The 27763-nt window shown below is 36.9% G+C and overlaps 1 protein-coding gene across 2 annotated transcripts in view; it reads right to left on the bottom strand.

The window, feature by feature from the left end:
* The window catches only part of UNC5C (unc-5 netrin receptor C), a 393784-nt gene extending 368566 nt beyond the window's left edge, over positions 1–25218 (bottom strand). The window contains exon 1 of one of the 2 annotated variants that reach the window (XM_009448053.5): positions 23990–25218. In XM_009448053.5, the coding sequence (XP_009446328.2) occupies positions 23990–24113 (124 nt within the window). In that variant the 5' untranslated portion in view covers positions 24114–25218. The remainder of the gene's footprint in view (positions 1–23989) is intronic. The other variant, XM_526636.9, reaches the window with a different exon arrangement.
* Positions 25219–27763: the final 2545 nt, after the last annotated feature.

Consider the following 27763-nt stretch of genomic DNA (forward strand, 5'->3'; position numbering starts at 1 on the left):
GGAGCCGGGAGCCAAGGAACATGAGTTGTAGCCCCAGTTCTACATTAACACCTGTGTGAACTCTGAGCTCTATGGGGGTCTGTTTCCTCATCTGTAAAATATATGTTCTGGGTAGGTCAAGTTTCTGAACACAAGGCAAGTCAGTTCCCCATCTGGGTTTCAGTTTCTCATTTGTTCTTTTTTAAAAATGATGCCAAATTAATGGGTCACCGAAGCCTGGTTGAATTAGAGAAAGCCCTCCCTCCAAATGCTCCTGTCAAAAAAAGAAACACTGCACACAGAGTTGATGGGATACATTTGGAAGCTCAAATGCCAAAAGGAAGTTTAACATACATAAGAGCAGCAATTTTGAGAATGCACTCCCCTGTGTTGCTGGCCTAATGCATTAGTTCTAACTGAGTAAATAGAACTAATTGTTTCCCTCAAGTTTATTCTTCTGCCTAAAATACCTAGGAATGCTCAAGTACTAAAATAAATTATATCTGCTTTATAATTCTCTTTGAGCAAAATTCCAGCCATATACTCTTATAACTTTGCAGAACTACGTTTTGAAACTCATGACTCCAGGTACTTATCATTATTCACTCTTTCTATTCAGTCAAGATTTATTCTGGTGTTTTTCATTCTAGAAATTTTTAATCAAATGATTTTTGTAAATCCCACAAGATAAAAAGATGTGAAATACATGTAACTCGAAATGTGATACTCAAGTTCTCACCTAAGACAGTACATTAAAAAACCCATATTCAATTTTCATAGCAGTGTGCAAAGCCTATTTCTTAAAAAAAAAAAAAAAAGACATACACAGCTAATATATCTTGCCAAAGTCCAAGATACTGGATGTGGAAGTGTCAAGCAAATAAACTTTACAGAAAGTTACTGTCAAGGTTTTCTCTGTTTTGTGTTCTGTTGTTGTATAGAGTAGCTACTCTACTCAAAGGTGACAGTCAATTAGTGACAATTCCCAGTGGTGGAATAAGAGCTAACAAGAATGGGAGGTAAGGGGGCTATATCAACTCTGGCAAAATAGATTCTAGGTTTGTGTTGTTCCTGGTTTAACAAATCTTAATTTCTAGGCTTTTTGAAAAATCATCTGTCATAAGAAGCCAACTGTGTTACTTTCTAAAACACATTTAATTTTAAAAATTCGAATAGGCTTAATGAAAGACTAAAGGTGCACAGGTAAAGCATACTCTGTTATTTGACATGGGCAAGAAGATAACTGTTCTGACTAATCAATTATTTTCTTCAAATTCATGAAAGGGCAACGACTTTTCAAAGACACAGAATATAGTACATTTAATTCTAAATCCACTGTGAGCATGATCTAACTTTTCCCCTAGTGATTAAGAAGGTATTACATGATCTTGCAGTGTCCTGGTAGGGTGATTACCCATCTTGTTTACCCAGGACAATCTCAGTTTATACTTGTAAAGGAACAATTATTAATAACTTTCTCTTTCCTGCACAAAAATGACCCAATTTAGGCAATAAATTATGTGGTCTCCCTACCTCTGAGTCACTATAATGCACCCAATCTTTCATGCAGCGCTGTAGATAGACAGACATGTAGGTTTAATAAGATTGAACCTGTTGAAGAAAATGCTCTAAAAGGAAGATTTACAATACAAAGTGTAAATAAATATTCTTCCACACTAATTTTAGTCAAGCTATACTTTAAGTCTACTAAGCAATAACAAAAAATGGTCAGAAATAGGTTAAAATTACCAAATTAGTAAGTAATACAAATGTCTCATTTCCATTATCTATCAAGTTTTTAATTTGTGTCTTCAAAGGCAAATTAAATCCCAGAGTATTTAAATAATCACCACAAAAAAACTATATTCTAAACATTGTATAATGAATTAAAGTTAAAAAAAAAAGTTGAATATGGGGCCTAAATGGTCTTCTCATTTCCCAAATTTAAAATATGTTTCACAATGTGAATTTTGTTCTGTATTTCTATGAAACTACTCATGTGGATTGAAAAAAATGATTTTAACATGCTTATGTTACCAATAGTACAAAGTAACAATAAAAACACAAAAGAAGAATTATTTCTACTAAGTCCTTAAAAAATAAAATTAGCTGAAAGTTGAATTTTATTAAAAGAATATGTAGCACTAAAAGAAACCAATAATACAAAGCAAAACATGTCTTTAATACAGGCACAGTATGATAGCTTTTTAGGATAAAGTTTCAAGTTAAGTGACAATATTTTAAAAATCAAATGCAAAACTCTGTATTTAAATTATTTAATATACCCATGCATTTACCCTATTCACAAACTTCCTAAAAATGAAGATCCCCAAACAAGTTACTTTTACAATCCAATGACAAAAATTAACTGAACTCAAGAGATGCTGTCAATTTCAATTCCCAATATATTAGTAACAACAAAAACGCATCACACACATTAATAGTATTTTCCTAATTTTACTTCACTTAGGATTTTGAAACATTTTTTCCTGCCTTTGACATTGTTTTATACTTCATGCTTAATAAATTGCATTTATTGGGAAATAATAAATTAACTCACTTTAAATCACAAAAATATACAACTGCAAATCAGGACTTCTGATCAGTGTGACCAAACTGATTTGATAAATTAAAGAAAGACTCCTGATACTTAATTGGTAAGCTGTGCAAACTTGAGTTTTTTAAATATTGGAGTATTTCTCAGCCTCCGTCTTTCCTCATGGTCTTTATGTTGCTATCATATAGCTGTCAATTCAATACATAGTTGTGTGCATATATATTTAACATAGTAAAGATTTATAATTGCTTTTGTAATTACTATTTTTACCTATTTAAAGAAAAATGAAATTTATTTTTATGGACATATAATTTCCATGCCAAATGAAAAGAATGCAATTTCATAGGAATTATGCAAACTTTATTTGAGAGAATGTGGGGTGATTTTCTTATTAATCTAGAATATGAAGTTTCTTTACTTTTTTAATGCAATCGATGGAGAAATTTTTAATAAAAGCCTACCACAGGCATGGCTCTGACACTATATTGCAAAATCACTTTACACTATTCCCCTATATTCCTCCCACATTTTTGTTTTTAACATTCCTATTCCTAAAACTAGAAAATACCAGAGCTTCAGAAATATTCATGGGCATCCTATACACTGTTTACTCTAAAAATACTCTTAGTTTTTCCAAATGACAAAGACATAAGAAAAAGTTCAAAAAGCTTTTACTAGTGGGAGGATTACAGAGTAAGGAAATTGCAGTTCTAAAAATTATTACATGATCAGATTTAAAATTAATATACATCTCTTAACTATCTGTTTATGTTTTGAAACTTATTTGTGAAAGCTGTTAGGCAAAAACATTCTTATGTTTTGAATTTAAAATCTAATTTTCAGAGTCCTTCATACAAAGCCCTCTAGCCCCTTTGATTTGAACTTACCCGAATAATTCTAGTTAATTATAGAAATTTCTAAAACTGACTTTGAAGTAGTTCTACAGGCTGCTTGTGCTTAACTCTATCAATTTTCGCACCCATGGAGATTCATGCACCGGGGTCTCCCTCCCTTCATATGGCCTTCAAGGAAAAGGAGAAATATCTAACGTTGCCACCATTTACCTTCAAGCACTGACATCATTTTGTAAACATCAGAGGACCAAGGAGACCATTACTCAAAATCCAAACAAGTTTTAAAAGATGTAAAACTGTATTTTAAAGGAGACAACAAACGTGCACAACTTGACAAACTCAAACTCTGTTGCTGAGAGATGTGGTAATGTCTGGCCTAAAGTGGCTTAGCTACAGAGTATGTAATAAAACAGCTAAATTTGGATTGGAGACTCATTTTGCACTGCAGAAATGTAGTATAACCCTGGGAGAGCCAAGTAGAGAGCGACTCAAGAAATTAGAGACAGGAACTCTGTGCAGCTCCCCACTTCAAGGTAAAGACAAGAGCTGTTAAAAGGAGAGGCCCCAGGGAAGATATGCTCTCAAGTTGAAAGGTGAAGAAAATGGAAAGAGGCGATGAGAGGATATAACTGTACATGGCTGTAACAAAACACTTCCAGTAGCCTCTCTGAGTTAAGTTAAGAACAGTTCTTATGAAAGGCAATGAAAGTTGTTACTTGATTTTTTTTTCTGAAAATTAGGTAATAGTTCATTCCAGCAGAAAGTTAACAAAGCACATTTATCTCTCCTTTAATCTCTTCCAAAATATTTTTATTCATTTTTTTCATATCTGTTTACCGGCTTATGATTTTATATATTTTATCTGTAATATTTTATCATCCTAACAAGATTTTAAGTTTCTTAAAGGCAGGTACCATATGTTATGCTATTCTGTCTCATTTATCTCTATGGGATATACTAATTAATACTTCCAGAATTGGATTCATCTCAGCTGTACTGATTTTTTTCCTCCATTAAAAAACTAAACTGAATTGTGATTTGAGAGAATACACTACATGTATGTATTTATTTATATGTATATATGTATATATATTTATATGTATATATTTATATGTATATATGTGTATATATATTTATATGTATATATGTGTATATATTATATATATATATTATATATATATAAAAAATATATATATACAAAGTTCCACATCTATACTTCTAGTCACATTTATCCTCATATAAATTTTAGAATACCAGCCAGGTGCAGTGGCTCATGCTTGTAATCTCAGCACTTTGGGAGCCCAGGCAGGTACACTGCTTGAGACCAGGAGCTCAAGACCAACCTGGGAAACATGGCAAAACCCCATCTCTACAAAAAACTAAAAAATCAGCTAGGCAGGGTGGTGCATCCCTGTAGGTCCCAGCTACTCAGGAGGCTCAGGCAGGAGAGTTGCTTGAGCCCAGGAGGTCGAAGCTGCAGTGAGCTGTGACCGCACCACCGCATTTTGGCCTGAGTAACAGAGTGAGACCCTGTCTCAAAAAAAAAAATGGTAATAATAAATTAATTTAAAAATTCCCTAGCGAGAATTCAATTACTTTGATGCTTTGTTACAACTACATAAACTGTGTGCCTAATGTCAGGCTTAGTTTAATTTACTTGACAATGTAAGAAAAAAGAATTCCAAATAAGTCAAAATATGCAGACAAATTACAAATCATAAAAATCTTACACTCCTTTTTTAATCCACCGAAGTTTAGGTAATTCTTGAATCTGTCTTCCATATTTGGTGTCCACTTTGAACAACAACTGAAACACTCTGCAACTTGCGTATATATTTTTAGATGGGGCTATCTTAAGTGTAATGCATCAAGTGTGACTTAAGTTTATTTTTATTTAGCTACAGAGATCTTTTCCTTTACATTTTTGAGGGTTGGTCTCTCCTGGTAAATTTCCAGAATAAATTTTCTGTCTTGCTTTTAAGTGGGGCAAGATTCTGACATATAACTATTGTGGGAGCTGAAGGCATTTCTGGCAAGTGCAGTGAATGATTGACTTTTCCACTTGTTTTCATAACGATAAATATATAGTTAGCATTAGGCAGGAAAATAAGTATTTCCAAAAATATATGCTAAGCACATCTGGTAATGAATGGGGTCATACAGATATATCATGACTCCCCTCTCCATTAGGAGGTGTTCAGTTCCACAAAGTTCATTCACTCCCACAACAGAAAAACAACCACAAAAGTGTATTCTTACTTGGAAAAGAAAGAAAAATAAAATTCTTCATTTAAAAATGCAAAACACTACCAAGGCAATTATGTTTTGTTGGCTTTCTTTAGTCTATGCCTCATACAATAGAATTTCCTGTAAGTTAATACTAACCACAGTAGTGCATAGCTTGAGAGAAATATTGAAGTATATTGCACTATCAAAATAACAACACTAAGTGCATTTCTAAAAGTGGTGCTGGCATCATCAATTGACATTTAACATTTCCTTTATAACATGATTACAAATTTCTATTGAATATACAGCATCTTATCATATGGCTTATTATTCTTCATAAGTTGTATTTAGAAAGGACTTTTCAGAAAAAAAAGTGAAAATTGAAAACTGTTGCTGAAAGGTGTATTTTTGTGCAGCACTTGACAAGTAAATATATTTGGTCATATATGAATATGAAATCAAGATTTGATGACCTTTGAAACCATCAACATTAATTTAAAAAAGGAAGTGTGTCATTCATCCAATATATTCATGTGATTCTTACTAAAACAAAGAACAAAGCTTTTGTTTACATCATAAATAAACCTTTTAATAACCGGAAAGTCTAATGTTGTTAAATCATCCCTTTTCTGAAAGTGGAGTCCAGCCTTGTTTTAGACTTCATAATTTAATAGTATTTAGGTGTATGGAAGAAAGATGAAGTTAACTTGCATTAATGGGATTCTTAAACTTTTCTTTGTTTCCAGAGAAGTATTCTTTTAAGACTGTTTTCAAGCCAGTTTTTCCTTAAATGCTTTTTGGTCTAAATTGACAGTCTTGAAGTCTTTCCTAAAGTAATGTTTAAACATCTCTCTGGCATTCCATTATGGGCACCTGCTGCTGATAATTACAGGTCTGTCTCCTAACCACTTCCTCTGCTTTATGTCAAAGCAAGATTCAGGCTGCTTGATTACAAACAACTACCAGTTAAAGACCAGTGCACAGCTCTCTGTGGTAATTATTCAGGGCAAGTTGGGTCTGTGTTTACTGAAGTCTTAGGAAACAAGAAGCAGTTACTTGTTATAATTTCCTCTTTGCTAGCAGTGTAGCATAATCCACAACATATTTTAGTTACCTTAAAAGTGCTTATGAGAATATTTTATTCTTATAAGCATAATGATACATTTCACTATACTATTTCCTTGTCAAAAAATCAAAATGTCCTGCCCAAAAATAATAGGCTGTGGTCCTACCAAAAGAATTTTCAGACAATAGTCAATTACAGGGAAACACTGGGTTTAATATGTACTCCAAAACATATTTATTTTTCTTTATTTTACTACTCTACCCCTGTTCCTATAGGCATCCTTTCCCACCACCTCACACTCACACCATTGTGCCCTGCATGAGACTTGTTGACTTTATAGTGGAGAAAAATGAAAAATACACCATAGGGTGATTTTTGGCACAACAATAACCCCAATATAGAACAAAATTTCATCACTCAACTTGAAAGTCAATGTATTTTGTCAATATTCCATAAGATAGAATTCTACAGTTGAATAAAAGGAAAGATTCTCTGGCAGTACTGCAGTGCTGTTTGACTTGTACACCTCTTTAATTCCCAATTCTGTCTTTAGGTAAATTGACCAAATCAAAATTGACCAAACCAGTTAGAGCCCAACCGTGCTCTTAATGCTTACACATCAATTGTCTGGGGTTTATTTGCTCAACTACAACAGAATCCAAGTTCTTCATTAGTTAATAGTCCCAAATCACAGGGCAGAAAGTCTGAAGTTAGAGATGGATCTCTGAGGGTGAGGAGATTGGCCTTTTAGCTAGAATCTAAGAGATGGGAAGCACTCACTCCTGAGATAGTCTTGATTTCCACCTACAACTTCACATTCACCTTGCTCTGTCTAGTAACTCTCAAAGTGGGTGATGGAGAGAACCTGGGAAGTTTCAATGAACTTTACCACCCTGAGTCCTCAAAGTCCTTCCAAGATGCGTTATTTATGCATCAACAAAATATGCATTCACCCAACATCATTAAAAAAAAAAAAATCCCGATTACATTCTGGCTGTGTGCCAAAAGCTGTATCACACGCTGGAGACACCAGAATCAACTCATTAATTCCTGTACTCATCATGCTGGCCTACCAACTGGGGACACAGGGAAAAGAAGAGTGCTCCTGTGAGATGGGAAAGGTTGCTGTAAGAAGGGGTGAAGATCTAAACTAGGGAACCTGAGGAATTAACACTTGTTCATAGCAAATGAAAGAGCTTAAGCGAAAGCTGATAGTAAGTGAGCAAGGTGGCTTGTGAGAAAACCCTAAAGGATGTCACCTACTGGGGCTGCACTGGAACAGCCTGTGCCAAATTTGGGAGGGTTCATGGTCCGGGAGATTGTAATGACAGGGAATAGAGTCAGAGGGTAGCACAAATACTCCTGTCAGTCATGGTAAGATGTTCAGATCATATTCTAAAGGTAACTGTTTAGTAAAGCTAAAAAAAAAAAAAAAAAGGTTTTAAGAAAAAAAGTTCTACTGATGGTGTCTCTTAGAATTTTCCTGACTTCAGTGAGGAGAGTGAGAAAGGACAGGAAGCAGGAAGAACCTTCTTCAGTGAACCAGTTGAGAGAAATGGACATATTTTAAAAAATATTTAGGCAACATCATTTAATCATTAAGTAACAACTTTATTTTGAAGAATAATATGATGGCTCACGCCTGTAATCCTAGCAATTTGGGAGACCAAGGTGGGTGGATCACGAGATCAGCAGTTCGAGAGCAGCCTGACCAACATGGTAAAACCCCGTCTCTACTAAAAATACAAAAAAAAATTAGCTGGGCATGGTGGCGGGCATCTGTAATGCCAGCGACTTGGGAGGCTGAGGCAGAAGTGCTTGAAACCGGAAGGCAGAGGTTGCAGTGAGCCGAGATTGCACCACTGCACTCTAGCCAGGGCAATAAGAGCAAAACTCCGTCTCAAAAAAAGAAAAAAAAAGAAAAATAATATGAATACTATTAATTTATCATTTAATATTTTAAATGATAAAATAATTTTTATCATTTAATGTGATATCATTAAATAATACATCATTAAATATAACATTGTCAAATGTTTGAATATGTTTACATTTTTTATGAACATGTAAATATGTGGGACTCCAGGAAATAATTTAATTCTTTATTTGTTTGAATAACTTGGCTCTCTGAATTGCTCTCCTACATCCTCGATGAAGTAATAGCAAATAAATAATATATTATGGCACAAAATAAGCATCGTTCTTGTTAGTTTGAAAACAAAAACAAAAAAGGCAGTAATCATTCAATAGAACTTCCTAAGACAGTTTAATATTCAGAAAATTAGTTTTTGAGAAGCGTGTTTTTATTTCAGAAAACAACAAAGATATAGCCTGAAAGAAGGGATTCTAAATAGTCTCATATTTTTTGTTGTTTTGTTTTTTCCTCCCTGGAAATCTTCAAATAAAAATTCCTACAAATTCAATGTTCTAGGTAGCATAAAACCCCACATAAGCAGTTTAATCAATCATTAAAAGCATTCTAGTTGCTTCTGTTGGATTCTTTAGATGGAATAATATCCTATAAAGATAAAACATTTTTGTAATTATGTGGGGACTAAACCATACTGTTGACTGCAGAGTTTTAAACGTGGAACATTCCCTACAGCACAGCACTTGAGGAAGTTGGAGAGGAGGGTTGGGCTAAAAAAATAAAAGAGTGTTAACCTGATTTTCGGACAAAGAAAATTACAAATGAATCAGTTTTATAGACTACTTAAAGTGTTTCCTGTGGGGGTATCATCCTGAAGTGGTGACTGAGTTGTCCTTGTTTATTTAGTTAGTTAATGCATCTATTACATTATGTTTGCTAAAGATCCACCATTGCATTAATTTGGGTTATAAATATATTGGGTTATGTTCTTCCTATCAAGTTGACACATTCTGAAGATAAGAATTTTTTACGTTTTGTCTTGTTTTAATTTTACAATGACGCATTTTAAAAAATATAAAAGAAATGTCACAGTGAACCAAAACAAATAAGAATGAGTATTCTTTGTAGCTGAAAGGTTTTTTCTTTATTCGTATTATTTTTCAAAATAAAGTTGTTACTGAAGCAACTGCACACTTCCATTTTACAAATACACACTAGAAAACATTTTCAAGTAGAACTATGATCTTTGGATATTTTTTCCATTCCCTTCTCCTTAATTACATCATGATTAACACATATATGCTTGTTAGAAACTATAGAGTTTAGCTAGTCTGTTCATTAGTCCATTTTAGGAATATTTTATTAAATGCAATATGTGTCAGTCAAAACATATATATTTAACAGTAGGGTACCTAATTAATTTCTTTTTTGCTTATACTATAATGTGTCCCCCTGCAAATGTAGAATTTTGACTTTGCTTGGAAATTTCAGTTTAATTAATTTTTGCTTTTATACTAGTATCAGTAAAGACTTCGTTGTGTTAAAATTTCTGATACAGTGAGGAAGGTTAATTGTTTCTGTTCCTTTATAAAGAGTTTAAATGTTAGCAAAGGGTAAAAAGTTTGCTAACTATTCTTCCAGCTTTCTAATTATATTTTTCTTTACGAATACAGCAAATGTATAGTGGAGAAAAGCACAAACTTATTTTTTTCATTAAAATTTATGAAGTAGTAGTTTTATAGAAATATATTCTAGATTCAGAACCTGGCACAGGAAAAAAGAAATCACCTAAACTTGCTTATTCATAAAACTGGAACAAAAGTGTGTTGACTTTCCAAAGAGGTTTATTGTAAAATCAGAATCTCATAACCTAACTGGGTACAAAAAAATGTGATTTTAAAACATACCAATTTATTTTAAGAATTTTACCTTTGACAACATGCTTTTATTGGTCCATATGACATTCTTTCACCTGATGGTAACCCTAATGGAATGCAATTTTGTCATTCTTATATCTAATTATTTTCATAGTAACGTCAAGTGAAAAATCATTGTATAGCATAGACTTATATGATAAGAATAAAACAGCACAGCAACAACAATTGCTAATGTGCATTAAGTGTTATTTGGTGTCAGGAGCTATTCTCAGTTCTTTACTTTTGATGACCCTGTTAATTACAATTCTATGATGTAAATACTACTATTATTGGAATCTTTGCCTTGAAAATATGAAGTGAAACTAAGATTTTAACTTGTATGCAATTTGCAAAGGACATATTTTAGCACAATTTATTCATCTTTACCAAGAGACTTAGATAAAGGCTGCCATTAGTATTTGGCCAGCACAGGTGTCAGATGAATATATTTGGTTGTACATCTTAATATTTTTTTCAAAGTAATTTGATTCATTTCCTATATCAGGAAATTATCAGATCCAAACACGCACACACAGGCACACACATACATACAAATATATGCACACATCCAGTACATTTTTAATTCTCTAGCAATTAAAGAAAGATTGAGCTGGAAAAAAAGAGACTTAAAGCATTCACTCAAGGAAACACAGCCATGATATACTTTAAAAAATGAAAATTATTAAAGACTATTTTAATAAAAGTTTTATAAGCATAAATAATAAATAATCAAGTAAGGATCAATCCATACTCTAATGTGTTGGCAGTCTATATACGTATATATATATATATATATATGTATATATACATATATATACGCACACACATATATATACATATATATATATATATATATATTTTTTTTTTTTTTTTGAGATGGAGTCTCGCTCTTGTCCCCCAGGCTGGAGTGCAATAGCACGATCTTGGCTCACTGCAACCTCTGCCTCCTGTTCAAGTGATTCTCCTGCCTCAGCTTCCCAAGTAGCTGGGACTACAGGCGCATGCCACCATGCCCAGCTAATTTTTGTATTTTTAGTAGAGATGGGATTTCACCAGGTTGGCTAGGCTGGTCTTGAACTCCTGACCTCAGGCGATCCACCGGCCTTGGCCTCCCAAAGTGCTAGGATTACAGGCATGAGCCATTGCACCCAGCCACTCAATATATTTTTTCTTTAGTGTCATTCATACAGAAAAAAAGAACACACTTTTAAAGTTATCCATGAAAGTAACAGTGCATTAACAGTGCAGGGTAATTTTTTTCTAAAACCTATTCCAAAGTCTAATGTAATAATTGTCCTATTTCAATCAGTCTGGCATCATCTTGTTATTTTCAACATAATTCAGTTTCATAATACTAGTTCATAGATGTGTGTAAATTTATTGTGTGGCCAAATACAATGACGTTCTTTATTCATTTCACAATAGAATTAAGTTTTATGCAATACAAAAGGAAAAACATATGGAAAATAGTCACTTTTAATAGATATTTGAGTCTGAAAAAAATAAAATGGGTTTAGAATTAAAAATCAAAGCCCATGGCTTGAACTGAGGCATGTTTCCTTCTGTTATTAATGTTTGAGTTATATGCTAAAGACGAGATTATTCATCAAGTCCCTCATGCAATATGTTAGTAAATGGGATTTTGGTTAGTAATTTAATTGCTTAAACCCTGACCATGTAAGCTCCCAAATCACTCAAAATAAGCTTTTACAATGTCCTGAACTGAATTAAAACAGTTAACAACACCAAAGAGTACCTCTTGATTTTATTAAGAAATGCATATATGAAAATCTATTAACATAGGGGGAAATCTCTGCCACCCCACTACGGTTAAGAGTAAGCTTTTCCTTTTCCTTTCTTTGCTTTCTCTTTTTCCAACAAATGATGGGTTATGTGACAGTTTTTTTTAAAAAACCCATATAAGGAAATATGGACTTAATTTTAAAATATAAATAAATAAAAGATGTGATGCCTCTGGTTAGAATATTGAATAAATAATTCTGACTACTAGAAAGTATAATGAGAATTCAAGTGACCATTGTGAAAATGCTCACAAAGCTTATCCACAAGCTATTGGGGTCATATGCTTAAGCAGGGCTCCACTGTTGTTACTTGTACAGAGCTTCACTAATGGTCTGATAATAGGGGAGGGGAAGGTCGGCATGGAGGTTCTCGTAATACTTTATAGTGGTGTAAGCACGACAGCCACTGATTAATTACTGCCCTGTTCTCAACACACATTAGATTACTAAGCAATCTCGTTTGTCTCCACAATGCCTTCATAGTTGCAGAACACTGTCCTAGAGAATATGTTAAGATGACTTACTAATGAACTTTGGATATTAGTGTAAATTTGCGGTAAAACTTCTTGTCTTTCAGATGATTGAAATGAAGATTAGAAAATATTCAAAAGATGAAAAAATGTGTACGTAAGCATCTCTTTTGGGGGAGAGAATATGGGTGTGTCAAACTTCAATTTCATTTCAGACAGCAATAATGCATCATACTACTTTCAAAAGGATTATTATAGTGATCACCTTAAAAATATTAGGACACATTCCTCTGTTTTTACTTGCTCTCTTTTCTAATTTCCTTACTCTCTCTCCCATTTACACACATAACAGTGTTTGGGGTGGGGGGAGCGTCGTATAATTTCAAAATACACTGAAAAACCAGACACTCAGCTAAGAGTAAAAAAAAATCACTTCACTTTAAATGAATTTCTCAAAGTAGCTCATGTTAATATGTGCTTCTATGGAAACAACTCTTTCTGAATGTCAGCTTAAGCTTCTCCATATGATTTTTCTCAAAGGCTCCCTTTAAAAACCATCACTACTATTTATTATCTTCTTGTTATATAGACTGTTACTTTTGTTTCATCACAAATCTCTGCCTGTTTATTAGCAGCCCTGCCACTACTATCAGATGACATTTGTTTTACTTAATGTATGTAGTTTTAGGGAAAAAAATTATAGAACTGCTATTACTGCATTATGTGAAAAAATTCCAATGTACATTTAGCTGACACTGCATCAGCTGCTATTGAAACTGGGCTTAGCTAATGGACTTTTAATGTCAGCGGGGTTACGTGCAGTTACTGGCTATTAGCAGAAATGGCTCCTTTCTATAAAAATCACTTTTCCTCAAGTGTGTTGTTTGAACATTCCTTTCCCTAATTTAGTGACTGTCACTGAATGCAAAACAAACTCAAGGACTCTGGAGTCTGCTGTTATCTTTAAGACCCTCTTTTTAAACTTGCGTTCAGCATTAAACAGGCAACCTCCCTCATTAGCATTTAGACTTGTAATCTGAAAACTTTGTAATGCATTATTATTTATTTTGCTGTTCTTAGCAGTGCACTACATATTTCACTATGAAAACCCCACATCATCAATGAATGGTATATGTATGAAAGAAAACATTCAAAACAGTTTGCTTAATCCTAGAATTTACTTACACACTTTAAAAATCCTAGTTCAAAAATGCCGAGTGATATGGGAATGTATGACACTAATAATCAATATATGTTTATATATTGATGTATTATGTAAATATTCATATGTTAACCTGTATTTAATACAGTAGTGAATATAAGTAAGGAAGCATATTATCACTATATCCTGAATAAAATTCTGTTTATTCTTTCTTCAGTAACAACCTTTCCTTCCTCGCAATTGACTTTATCTTCATCCATTTAAATAAAGCTTTAAATGGAAGTAATGGATAAACCTGGAAATAAAGCCACCAATATGGCATATGAGGGTGTCCAAGAAAATCAAACGTAACTCCATTTGATTAAGAGCTTGAAACAAACCATCACTTTATTCTGGTCAGAGAAGAACAGTACAACTGACCTCTTCTTCAATCAGCCCACATGAGAGGTCACCTCATGTAGGGTGCTTACTAGGGACATGCTGTCTCTTCCAGAGAGCACCCAGAGAGGGGTTCATAAATGTGAAGAAAGGATTTTACTCCTGCGTGCACTGCATGCATAAAAGTTGACAGTCTCCTTCGGTCAACAAATTATAGTCCACCGTGTAGGAAAACAACAGCAGTTCTCCTCCACGGCTTTGAAACAAGTCAGTGAAAGTGGAGATCCCCTAGTCTCTGTCACTTGGATGACAGGAGAGAACTTGTTTCCATCAGATAAGCCACTGCACTAATGAGACAGAAACATCTCTTTGGAAACTGGGGAAATGACTTCGCAATTTGCCAAGAGCAAGGCAACTTTTCTCAGAAAAGTAAGATATAATTCTTCATTCAGAAATCAGTGATTAAATCCGAGTTTCTAGTCCTTGACTATCTTTATGAATTTGTTTTATAAGTTAAAAAGTTTTTTTCATTTGTTTGATAGACTCCATTGGTTTTTTGAGGATATTGCCAAGTCTGTTTGAAAATGAACTCTTGCTCCTAAAACATAAAAAGCTACACAAACACACACACTCACATACAATTTGTGTAAGCACATATATGCTCACAGGGAATTAGTGAACTATATTTGTCTTCTCCTTGTCATTCTTCATTTCGTTAAGAATCGGCCTGGAAACACCCTCCCAGGAAATATTTCCATATTTGTTTAATTCAATAAAAAATGGCATGTGTATCTTTCATGTGATCACCACGTCTAATAAATTCAATAAAATGATCTCCTCTCCCTTGCTACCGGGAAAACATACTTACTGCCAAAACTTATCCTAGCCATCCTTCTACTTTTTTTTTTTTTTTTACCATGTAATAGTAAATAAACTATAATATTTTTCACTGTGGTCATTTTAATTCTATACAGATTTATATATGTGTGTATAAATATAAACAAAAATAAAAATGACAACAATTCTTAACAGAGTAGCTTAGGAAGTAGCATTTTATAAAACCCCTGGAGGATACTAGTATAGCATTGATTTAAGTCTAAATTTCTCAAACAAGCACATCCTGCCCAAATAGTTCCAATAAAATTCAAACTTCTTACAAGTTTATCCCTTTTAAATACTTCCCAAATTCTTTTGCTATGTTAATTGAAATAAGTGCAAATCAAGACTCTATTTAGGTAAACGTTTCAAGTCAGAGGGCCTGTTGAATAATATTATGATGAAATACTGATCTAGGGTCTCTATTCCGGATAGCACAAATAAATCATTTGAACATGTCTGTTTTTCCTCAGCTTCTGAGAGCAGTTACTCAAATGGGCTTCTGTTTTCCACCACCCTGCATGCTCTGTGGGTGATGGCTGTGGGAGGCAGGGCGGGGAATGTCTGAGCCTCCTTCAATCCTTGAATTTGATCCCTAACACATTTTTAAGCTTTATTCTTTCATCATCTTACAGAGGAGATCCAGAAGGAAAAAGGAAAGTTGCTAAATAAAATGACAGGCACCATAATCAATGTTTCATTTAGAATGACTTCAAGATTGCTGCTTGCTAAACTTGAGCACTTCCACTGGGCGGCTACAATGTGTATATTTGCCAAACACTTTATTCAATGAGATAAAATATATCATTTTCCCTTAATCAAAAACGAAATTCGAATGTCAATGTATTTCACATAGACATACAGTTCAAAGTGAAATTACCATTATTTACTTTGCATTTCCAATCATAAAGTTTTTGTTGTGGTAATAATTTGGTTACTTGTTTGATTTTGATTAGTAATAATACAGATCTCCAAAAATCATGTATAATAACATAGTGCTCTTTTCACTGACTATCATTTTTAGTTTCTATAAAAGTTACGGAATACCACTGGCTAAAATATAATCTTTGATCTAGTTCTTCAAAGGGTTTTTGAGGCCATATGAAATTTCAAAAAGATATTAGAATTATTTAAAATATTGAATTTGAATACAAGTAACAAATATGCAAATTCATAGAGAATAGAAGAGTCCCAAATTGCTCCTTTTACCTTTAGTAAAGGTAAAGTAGTCCCCCTGCTTCTCTGCGGTTCACTTTCTGCAGTTTCAATTACCTGAGGTCAACTGTGGTCCAAAAACATTAAATGGAAAATTTCAGAAATAAACAATTCATAAGTTTTAAACTGCATGGAGCTCTGAGGAGCGTGACAAAATCTCTCAGACATGGATCACTCCTTCATCCTATGTACCCATGCTGTATAGACTCCCCACCTGGTAGTCACTTAGTAGTTATCTCGGTTATCAGATGAAAAAAAAGCAGTGTAGGTGGGAGTTCCATACTATCTGTAGTTTCAGGCATCCATTGGGGGTCTTGGAAAGTATCTCCTGCATTTAAGGGAGGACTGCTGCACATGAATTTCTTTTGCTTGTAATTATAAGTGGATACTTTTATATCACGTACCCCATTAGATTGCACTAAACTTCTATTATCTAAGAGAATGTATTTTATGAATTAATTTAAAATGATCACTTTTATCTACAAATGCTGTGCTTTACTTCTGTACTACATTTTTATATTTTATATTATTATATACTCTAAGTTTTTTTAATTTTGAGAAAACCTGCATTTCTATTTATGGATATATTTCTATTTATGGATATATCCCTTACAACTGGACTGTAGATGCATTTTAATAAACAAGCACTATTCTGTTTTTATTGGAAAGAAATATCCACATATAAGGTGGTTCTTCTGAACAGAAATAAAAAGAGAGAAAACAATAAATAAGAATAGAGTTCAGGCAGTCCATGATTAAATAATCAATTAAGAGATTGACTAAAACTGAGAAATACTAGCATGCATCAATGAACTTGTTAAGTGTGCTGAGGGAGTTTCTGTTGTTTCACATCATCAGTTAGAAGAGGATATAATCCATGGTCATCTACATGAGGCATTTTTATAGCTCTCATAATTGCTGAGAAATGAAACTAGCCACAGGATCCACATGACAACGTGATTAATGAAGATAAAACCCCCTATCCTCACAACATTTTAAAATAAGTAAGACTGGTAACTCTGGTGTTAAATCTGAGTAATCAATATCATCTGTTAATATGATTATTGTGAGCCCTGGTATTTAAAATAAGAACTCTAACAGGCATATCTATATAATGAAGTTTCACCTGGCTCCCCTCACGCTCACATTCCACTACCAGGTTGGCAATAAGATATGTTTAGTTATTTAACTAAAAGAGGGTATTCCCCAAACATGGGGGTTTTCAGATGTTATATTTCACTTTTGCCACACAAGCCACTTTTGAATCACTGCTCATTGCTAATAAAAGCTATACTGACCTAAGGACAAATATCTGCATATTTGGCACTTTCAAAGCTAGAGCTCACTTTCTAAATTATAACTTCAACTTAATTAATGTCATGGCAACTTTAACACTATGTACTCCATGTAGAAGGGGAGGTATGTTTTAAGTACTTATAAAATCTGGAAACATTCTTCTGTGTATTTCAAAATCTCATTATATATGAGCAACATTTTGGGGAGCAGCAATGCTCAAAACAAAAAACCACAGTACGACTTCAACACAAAACTATTTTTTTAATTCTGAAATTTCAGCTCAATATTTTCAAACATATTGTTCATAAAGAGTCCAAATATCTGCAACATGATATATGTTTTGGGTTTTCATGAAAAGGCAGAAATTCTTCTGGTGGCTCCATACAGGTAGACAGGATAAAAAAAAAAGTTTTCTATTTCTGATCTTGTTAGCTCATAAAAGTATTACTATAAAATGTTTTTATTAAAATCTCTGTAAGTTTGAAAATAAAAAATATTTAAAATAAGAGAAACTATAAATTATCCCATTACTGAGTTTCTTTTTTTAAAACTAGAAAAAAGGGAAACACTGGTGTTTGAATATCGCTCAAGGCAAACTTACTCTACTTCAAAGTAGCGTTAAAAAACAGCACCAAGTTTCTGTGAGTAAAACATCCTTGGGCTAAGAGATACTGGAATAATACCAAAGGTCTCATATTCATGTAGCCCTCCTCCACAAATACATAAGCAATAACAAATCCAAGTAAGAAATGAAACCAAAGAAGCATCCATACATAGGTTTAAGAAATCAGGTTAAAAAAGAAAGAGTGCAGAACCAGAACCAATAATAGAAGCAGAATGACAATTTTGTAGGAGAAAAATCTAAACCGTAAGTAATATAAAATGCCCTACAAATCTCTTATTTTATCTCAAAAGTCTGACAGAAAACATTTGCTCCAAACATGCAAAGAATGGCAATAACCATTAAACAATAAGAGTTAGATGCAAATATTTCACCAAAATATATGTCATCTAGATTATCTATGCTGTTTTAAATTAGGATAACAAAACTTCCTATTGCAAATATAGTTTGAATAAATGAAAGTTCTGGTGAATTTTCTTTGCCTTCATGTTGACCTATTTTTATGTTTATTTTGTTTGAACAGAAAACCAATTATGTTCTTTAGAGTATATACTTGTGTCCATTTTCTTTTAAAGAAAAACTGTCCACATTCACGTAAAGGTCTGATTTTCCCCAAACCCTTATCAGAAATCCTGGGGTGTACCTTTTTTCTGTAATAGTGTTCATGGATTTATGAAAAGTTATCTTTCAGTATTCCTTGAGAAAATAGAAAGTCAAGGACGAGCTTCTTGCAAGGACTTAACTGGCAGTGACTTAACATGTCATTTTTAGAACTAATATTAGGTTAATTTTCCCAGAGAGAACAGAAAGGAAGAAAAGAGACTGTGGAAGGGAATGAGATTCCCACAGGCTGTTCAGAGAACTGTATTCTGTCCAGGAGTTTACAATGATCTACTCTGCAGCATCTCTTCAGACAGCTCCATTTCTTGCTTTTGGGGAAGCAGTGTCAGCAGCTATCATCACTCTGAGTTCAAAATTATTGACCTTTAGTTTCTTTTACATCTAGATTTCTTTGCCAACGGTTTGTAGAATTGAAAGTCAAGGAATAATACTTATTTTCTATGAGCTAAAAGCTGCTCTAATTGTAACCTGTAGTATATATTATCCTCATTTTTACATATGAGGAAACTAAGGCACGGAAACGTTAAATATCTTGCTCATAGTCACACAGCTGGAGGTGCTGGAAGCAGTATTACGAAACATTGGTAATCACTATGTTAACTGACAGAATGGGCATACACCATTAACAGCCCTTAGCCTGTGCCTCCCCAAAGCCAGATGAAACTTGCATTAAATCTAAGTAAAATGCTGTTGCAACGCAAACTTAGCTTCAAGAACATACAACTTCCAGCCAAATCACTGCTCCCACGTTCTTCTGTGTAGAAATTTTAGAACCCCCCACCCACCACTCACATTAGAATCCTAGCTTCACCTATGTTTACTATCTTCGGATGTCTGAATCCAGAAAGTACTATACCTGTGTCTGCTTTTATACTTCAGAAAGTGAATTATAATTCCATGGCTCTACTTCTGTCTTCCTGTAGGGCTGAAACTGCCTGGTTACATTCCGTTTCTAACAAATAGCATTCAGTCTAGGATGCAATATGAGTGCACAATAATTGCTTAAGAACTTTACTTCTAATATCATACTCTATCCATAGAAGCCATTGTGTCTAATTTGTGAGGAAATGTGAACAGGTTTGTTTTTAACTGCCACAAATATAAAAGTCAAACTAAAAAAATATGCAGGCTAAAACTTCAAGGCAATAGCACTAGCTCAATCTCAACCCCCACAATTTTCCCCATTATCTTTCTAAAGTGGTTGCAGCCTGTAATTTTAATGTTTCTTCTGAGAGTGACTCCCTCTGCTGCTTCTGCAAAGCCATGACCTAAATCAGAAAAGTGCTAAACGCAGTTAAGGCCTAATAGAGCACACTTGCTGTTTGCACTAATTGGAGAACCTAGCATACATTAGAGAACAGTTATGTTTAAGTCTCAACAATAATTCTAAATAAGCTAACAGGGTTTGCTTAGCAGAGCTCATGCCTTGTTCATGTCCTTAGGGGGGGTTGCTTAAAAGAGATCCATACGAATTCTGACTAGGACAACCAGCTCCAAACTACAATAGGAGGCGTTCGAGGACCCTGTCTTATTTAACTCTTTACCCTCAGTATCCAGAATACAGGAGTCCAGGGAGTCAATAAATGTCAGTTATAATCTAATGATTCCTAATTCTTTGCAAGTGTTTGAAAAGTTTATTCTTTGAAGCTTTTAAGCATTCTCTAAGCTAGAATACACAAAATTATTTTTCTAAACAGAAGTAAACTAGCCTACTTTTCCTTATTGCATATTCCTAATGTGAATTCATAAACTTTCTGTACTCCTACAATGAAAAAGTATACGATAGAATTGTAATGAACTTTAGTTGTCTTCACTGTTGACTGTCTATTTGTACCACACCAATATGCAAACATGCATAAAGGAATTTTTACTCTTTTGTAGGAAGACATATGTTATTTAAAAAAAAACTATAAATTAAGATAATAGGGAATTATCCCAATCTAATTAGAGACTTCAGTAATTTTTTGTCCTGAGTTTGATGGTGTTAACACTCATAACACTAGTTGGTGCTAGATAAGCAGCATATCAATGCTGTGTAGCCCAGATAAAATGCATTTATAAACCAGGAGGGTCCTAATTCAGAAGCACACTGATCTCACACACGTGCACGCGCGCGCGCACACACACACACACACATACACTGCCTTTTACTAGTAAAATTTTTCATTCTTGGAAGTCACAAACACTACAAATTCCCTGGAGCTAGGAGTTCCCAGCAATCCTGAATGAAACAATTAGGGCATAGCCAGAAAGGAGAAAGTTTTTGCCTACAGCCTAGAGAATTTCCCAAGGACCTATTGAAAATGACTGCTGCCTAAACCACAGTAACAAAACTCAGTACACTCACAAATAATGCCATTCTATGTTTTATCTTAAATATCTGTTGTTTCCTTGATTATCTCTGAAGATATATACATACTTCTAATTTTTGCAGTACTTCAGCAACAGAATAAAAACCTCATCCACATTGTAAAGTGCTTAAAGTAACTTTCCCATGTTAATTGCTCTTGGACTTTCATTCATAAGAAATAGTTCATTTGGATCTTTAAGTCATCACCACAAGGAAATCATACCTTGAGGGTATGGGCTAGTGTTCTAGTCCAAGGAAAGGAGAAAGAAGAAGAATAAGAAGGAAAAGGAGGTCTGACTATCAGACCATTTATAAAATGTGTGATTCTGCAAGGAAAGTGTTAATAGTGGCTCAAGATAAACAGGCTGGGGTACTGTACTGCAGTGATGAAGGTAGTAGCTGATAGTGGAGTTTGGTGCTTTATCCTTCCTTTGATAACTAACAGACAACACAGGAAGAGCTGCTATCCCTGGAACATGGAGGATAACAAAGATAAAAGCGGTGGAATAGTGTATTTTACAGACCATAAGATTCAAACAAAAATTTTCCTAATCAAAAACTGAAGGAACTAAATAAACGAAATGGACAAGAACTGCAGTGAAATGCATACACCCAACAGAGTACATTTTCTTTTTCCACTTAAGATGAGAATCAGTCCCCAATCTTTAACTTGCCTACTCTACAAAAAGTGCAAGAGAAAAAGTCTATCCTAAGCATCTTTTCTTTTTAATCTCTTCTCCCTTCTTCTTTCAATATTAATCCATTTACAATCTGCTGTTTGATTATCTTTATTGATCCTTTTTCTACCCAGTCTTTTTAATTTGGTTATTGTAAGCTCTTAGCAGGAATCCTATCTCTTGTTTGGCATCTTTGGGGACTTTAACTTGTCTTTTTCCCGAACAGTTCTCTCACCGTGCCCCGTCCCCCTCTCCCGCCACCCACCCCCATGGCTCAGTCCTTTGTGTGCCCAATAACAGCAGGCGAATTCCACAGGGAGTCGCGCGGTTGATTCCACGACTATTCATCAGGTTGTTCACTTAAGCTTCCAAACACCCCCCTCTAAGCACCCTTGGCTAGCGCCCTGAGAACTTCTTGTCAATTTTAGGAAATCCACAAGCTATGATTCTCGGTGGAGATTCCTTTTTAAATAGACAGACAGATGAACTCTGGAGGTGTGCATAAGAAAACCAGAGCAGAACCTCAGGGATGGGAGGCATCTGGCGAGAAGGGAAGGAAGGATTTATGGGCAGGGCCACTTAGCAGGGCAGCAGGAAAATTTACTCCCGAAGAAGCTATCGCTAATTCACAAAGCCTTGCTAATCACTTACCTCTCCACCCAGACCACACTCCTATGCTAGGCGCTCTCCTCCGCTTCCAACACCCCCACCCCCACCCCCAGCGCCTCTCTAAGATCAGAGGGAATGCTGTCCGGAAACCCTAGGGTGTCTGAACATCACCTGGGGAGTTGGGGCTATCGTAAAGCCTCCCTTTACTCTCCAAATTTGGAAGGAAGAGTAACCGAGAGTGAAGGGAGAATCCCTGAATTGCCTCTGAATGCTGCATAAGCTTCCTTCATCCTCTCCTCTTCCAGGAAAAGCTGAGCTACCTCGCCTGAGCCGGCTACCACCACTGAAGTGGGCTAAGAGACCCAAGTAGGAGCTGGGCTTGGCCAGAAGTTTTGGGGCCCAGGTGACCTGAAAGAGAGCCCGGAGGGGACATCCTTGGCTCTTTCTTCTCCGCTCCCTTCCAGTCAGCTTTCCCGGCTTTGAAGGCTGGGAGCTGCTGCTAACACTTCAAACTAGGCGGACAAGAAGGGAGCCGGGCGATCAGCTCCGGAGCCTCCCCTCCTCCCTTACCCATCCCCAACTCCCGGCCACACTCTTCCCAGCCCGGCTTCGCCCAGGGCCCCGGTCACTTATGTTAAAGTTCACAGGCGTTAAATTAAAATGTCAGAGTTATAAACTGGTCGACTACCCCGGGGAGTTTCGGATTTGGTTTGAACAAGCAGCCGGTTCCCCCAGAGCTCCGGGATTTTCATTTCTACATCCCCTGGTGGGAGGCAGGCATGAAGCGGGGTATGTATGAGTGCAGAGGCATGCACATCCCGGGCCTGCCTCCAGCCGGGTACGCGGATTCGGGTGAGCTGTGTATTTCCACAGCACCTGAAGCAGCAGGCGAGGGGGACGGGTGCTTTTGAGTCCTTGACAGTAATGGACACATTTCCTTAGCTGAGCGCCCTTCGGGGTCTAGTGTGCTCAGAGACTCAGTGAAGATCCTGCTACCCCAGTCTTGGCACAGCACGGGGAGCCTCTGCGCATCATGCGCTTCGGGGTGCATCTACAGTATGTCACACAGCCACCCGCACCGAGAGTCTTTCCAAACCTCTGTGTGTGCAATATGCAACAACGTGCGCGTGCGGAGCTGAAAGGGCACAAGACACTCCAGGCTCCCACACGTATGGAGACGGATCGGCTGCGTGTCCACACCCCGTTCGTCCCTGGTCCATTCGTGCCCATCTCGGAAGATAGATTAAAAATAATAATAATAATTATTATTATTATTATAATCAAAGCTTCTTAACTAGTTGGGAAAGTGGAATTTAGAGTGGTTTCCAGTTGAAAGCAACGAGGCAAATTGAGGAAGTCAAGAGAACTGGGGAGGAGGAGAGGAAGGAGGGAAGGAAGAAGCTAAGGGAGGTGGCCGCGGAGCTTGGCGGACCCCCTTACCTTGGGCGGCGGAGCCAGTGCCGCTGGCGCTGAGCAGGGCCAGGGCAGGTAGCACGAGCATTTGCAGCAAGTATCCCAGTCCCAGTCCGCAGCGGGCCGCTGTCGCCCGCAGACCTTTCCTCATCGTAGACAGAGGTGTGCCGGGGGAGAGGGGGGGGAACAGAGAGACGCGCCAACAGCTGAAAGCCCCACTGGGCAGAAGCTGAATCCGTGCACCGCGAAGCAGTCCGAAGAAATAACGACAACCAAGCGCCACACTCCACTTTCTCCAAGGGCAGGGGCCAAAAGGGGGAGGAGAGGAGACGCCGAGGAGGAGTTTGAAGGTCCCTCTTTCCCAATGCCTTCTAACTGACGTCTCCCGCGAGCGACTGCTCTGCCCCCACTTGGGAAGTCCAGGGAGGCGCAAGGCGGCCACCTCCGCCGCTCCCCCCAGCAGCAGGAGCAGCCGCAGCTCCGCCGCACGCCGAAGTCTGGACTGCTCTCCGGGTCCCCTCGCCTGTGAGGAACACACACAGACACCGGGGGTGGGGGTGGGGGTGGGGGTTGAAGTGGGGGGAGTTGGAGGAGGAGGGAACGGAGGGAGGAAGCTTGGGCACCGTCAGGCGCTCTGGTCTCCAATCTCAGTGTTCTCACGCCAGCGGAGAGATGTCCCGGCTGTCGCTGCTGGGTGGCCAAGGAGGTTCACATCCTAGAGTAGGGCGCACGGGTGCGCGAAGGCGCTCGCCAAGGAGGCGTAGAGGGCGCAGCACAACTCCTCTGGGGGGTAACCGGGGGCGGGAGCACGCCCGCCCGCCTTATGTAAGCAAGGATTGCAGGGAGATCAGCGCACAGAAGACCAGCTGTGGGTTTGCCCGCTGAAGCCGAGGCGAGACAGACCAGGGGACGAAGCGGCTGCGGAGAGTGGCAGCGCGCCTGCGGAGAGTGGCAGCGCGCCTGCCTCCCGCGGTGCGCCAGACCCGGACGCCGGGAGTGCAGCGGGCGCGCCCCGGGCCACTAGGCTGTGTCCAGTGGAGCTCAGCCTGCCGCCTGCCACCTTCTTCGCCGCGCCGGCAAAGCCTCAGCCGAATTCCCTAGGACTGGACTCGGTCTACGACTTCGGGTCTCGCGGTTGACGGAGCCGGTGCGGGCTCGAACTGAAGTCCTTCTTGGTTGGGGAAGAAGGCATGAAGCTTTTGCACTGCCCCAACCGGCTGCTGTCCTGGGGTTGTCAGCGCCAGTCAGACTGCTTTATGTTCTGAGCGCGTATGACCCCTTTGCAGTGGAACAGAAACTAAAAGCTCGACGGAAACTCATTCTGCAACAGTGCTTTCTTTGCGTGCATGTTGGTGGCTGACAAGGGTGGTGAGGCGATACCGAGAGAAACTCTCTTAGAAAAAAAAAATGCAAAGCAAAATTTGTAGATACTCAAAGTGATGGTGGAGCCTATAACATGTTTTTCAAATTTCTAATAGTGTGTGTAAGAACTCGAGCTGCTATGAATTTGTTTACCTTTCTACAGGAAATAATTGTCTACGTAGCTGGGTTGTGAATCCCTGTGGTCATGATGGAGGGATGCAAGATTGGGTGGGTAAAATAAGACTAGACAAAAGGAAAGTGAATTTATTAAAAGGTCAACACACAGACACAGACAGCATTTTGGGAAAAAGAAAATCACTTCCCAAGATTAGCATGTCTTTAAACTAATAATACATCAGGGAATTTTATGCTCTTGGTGCCAAGGGGGCCATGTGTAAACACGCATGCACACACACACGCAGGAAACATGAGGTCTAATTTTGGCTGTGGTCATAACTACTCTGTTACCCTGGGTAAGTCAGGTAACCTGTGAATGTCTCAGTTTCTTCATTTGTGAAATATTTTGATAGTTTCAAAGTTCTCTTAAGTTCTAACATTCTATGATTCTGCCTGCACAGCCCCATCTAGGCAATAAGACCTATCTCGGATGAATCAGGGAGATCCGAAAAGGTAGTATTTGCCAAGGACATTGACAAAACTGGCCACTTCTTATTTCTGTGGAGACTCTGTCCACCACACAAAACCCTTCTTTACTCTCTTCATCTTCTCCATACCAAGACATCAAGATATTTGACAATAGGGTGGGTGCTGGCACCAGACTGTCTGCCTTCAGTTCTTAGCATTTCTTATTACTTGACTGATATTGAACATTAAAGCTAGGTGCCTCTCTTCCCTAATTTGTAAGATGGGTCTAGTAACAGGAACTATCTCATAGGGTTATTTGAGGATTATGTAAGTTAAACATATGTAAAATGCCTGACGCCAAAATTGTAAACTGCTGTTCTTACCATTGATGAAAAATTCCCATTAGCCTCATGCTATCTAGACCAGTGCTGTTCAGCAGAAATTTCTGCAATGAAGAACATGTTCATATCTGTACTTTCTGAGGTCGTAGTTATGAGATACATGTGGCTACTTGCATGCAATGTGGCTAGTGTGAATTGGAAATTTTTATTTAATTTTAATTTAAATAGTCACATGTGGCCAGCAGCTACCATATTTTATGGTGTATCGAGGCCACTGATAACTTGTCAAGTATTTTGAGAATGACTTCACAAGGGATTATTATTATACTTTATATTTATATGTACAATTTTACTAAGAAGGACAACAGCTTAAGTACTAAGAAATCTCCACACATACTCACCATCACATCAACGACATCCAAAAGTTATTTGTTTATTTACAATTTTATTGCCTGTCTTCTTAAATTAGAATTTAACTCTTTTAAGACAGAGATTTTGCCTTTGTTCATTATTTCAACCACAGCTCCTAAACTGAGCCTGATATATAGTTGGTACTCAATCAATATTGACTGATTTCCTGCCAAAAAAGCTCAATGGGGAAGACTCCTCAAAGTCTAGGACAGCTAAAGAAGGTTGAAATTGTCGCCTACTCCTGTTTGGGGTATTGAGGTACTCAGTGACAGATACCACATGCAATTAGTTCCTTAAAATAAAGAATAAGAGATTAAAAGAGGAAATGTAGTTAAATACTGAAATTCAGCCTAAAGATGGCAGGAGAATGGTTTGAGAAGTGGTATAGAGTAATGAGGTGGAAAAGGGGGAAGAGAGTGAGAGCACGACACAAAGGACAGGAAAAACACCAGCAATACATCAGCTTTACACAGCAGGCAAGTTTCCTGCTCTCTACAAGTACAGATGGAACTTGTCTTGTGAATTAACATCCTGACTACTTTTGTTGATCATCACATTTTTTCCTCATGAGAGAAATAATAGTGTTTTATAGGCTCCTGAGAATAGGTTTACTAAAGTCACCGAGATCTGGGTTCAAATGACACTGCTTAGGGAGGCATTCACTGACCAAGTTACCTAAAATAGCAATAATCTATCATCCAAAATATCATTTGCCGGCTTTGATTTTGCATATAACACTTACTTTATATATGAACATATATGTGTATATATATTTGTGTGTGTGTGTGTGTGTGTGTGTGTGTCTATACATGTATATATATATACAGTCTGCAATAAAATGTATGCTTCTCAGGGGAGGAATTTTTTTCTAATACATTCAGTGCTCTATACCCAGAACCTGGAACAATACCTTGTACATAATAGGTGATCAATAAATACTTACTGAATATTGAATGGATTGAATCAGAACCAATGGATTTAAAATCGAGATAAGTCCTTCATTAAACCTTCTTCCTCTCCTCTTCAGCCTCCCAAGTTATCAAATTATGAATAGGCTTTTCTAGTTGTTGAATAAAATCAAGTTTTGACAAATTTTCACCAA

Source organism: Pan troglodytes, chromosome 3, assembly GCF_028858775.2.
Source record: "Pan troglodytes isolate AG18354 chromosome 3, NHGRI_mPanTro3-v2.0_pri, whole genome shotgun sequence".
Classification (NCBI taxonomy): Eukaryota; Metazoa; Chordata; class Mammalia; order Primates; family Hominidae; genus Pan; species Pan troglodytes.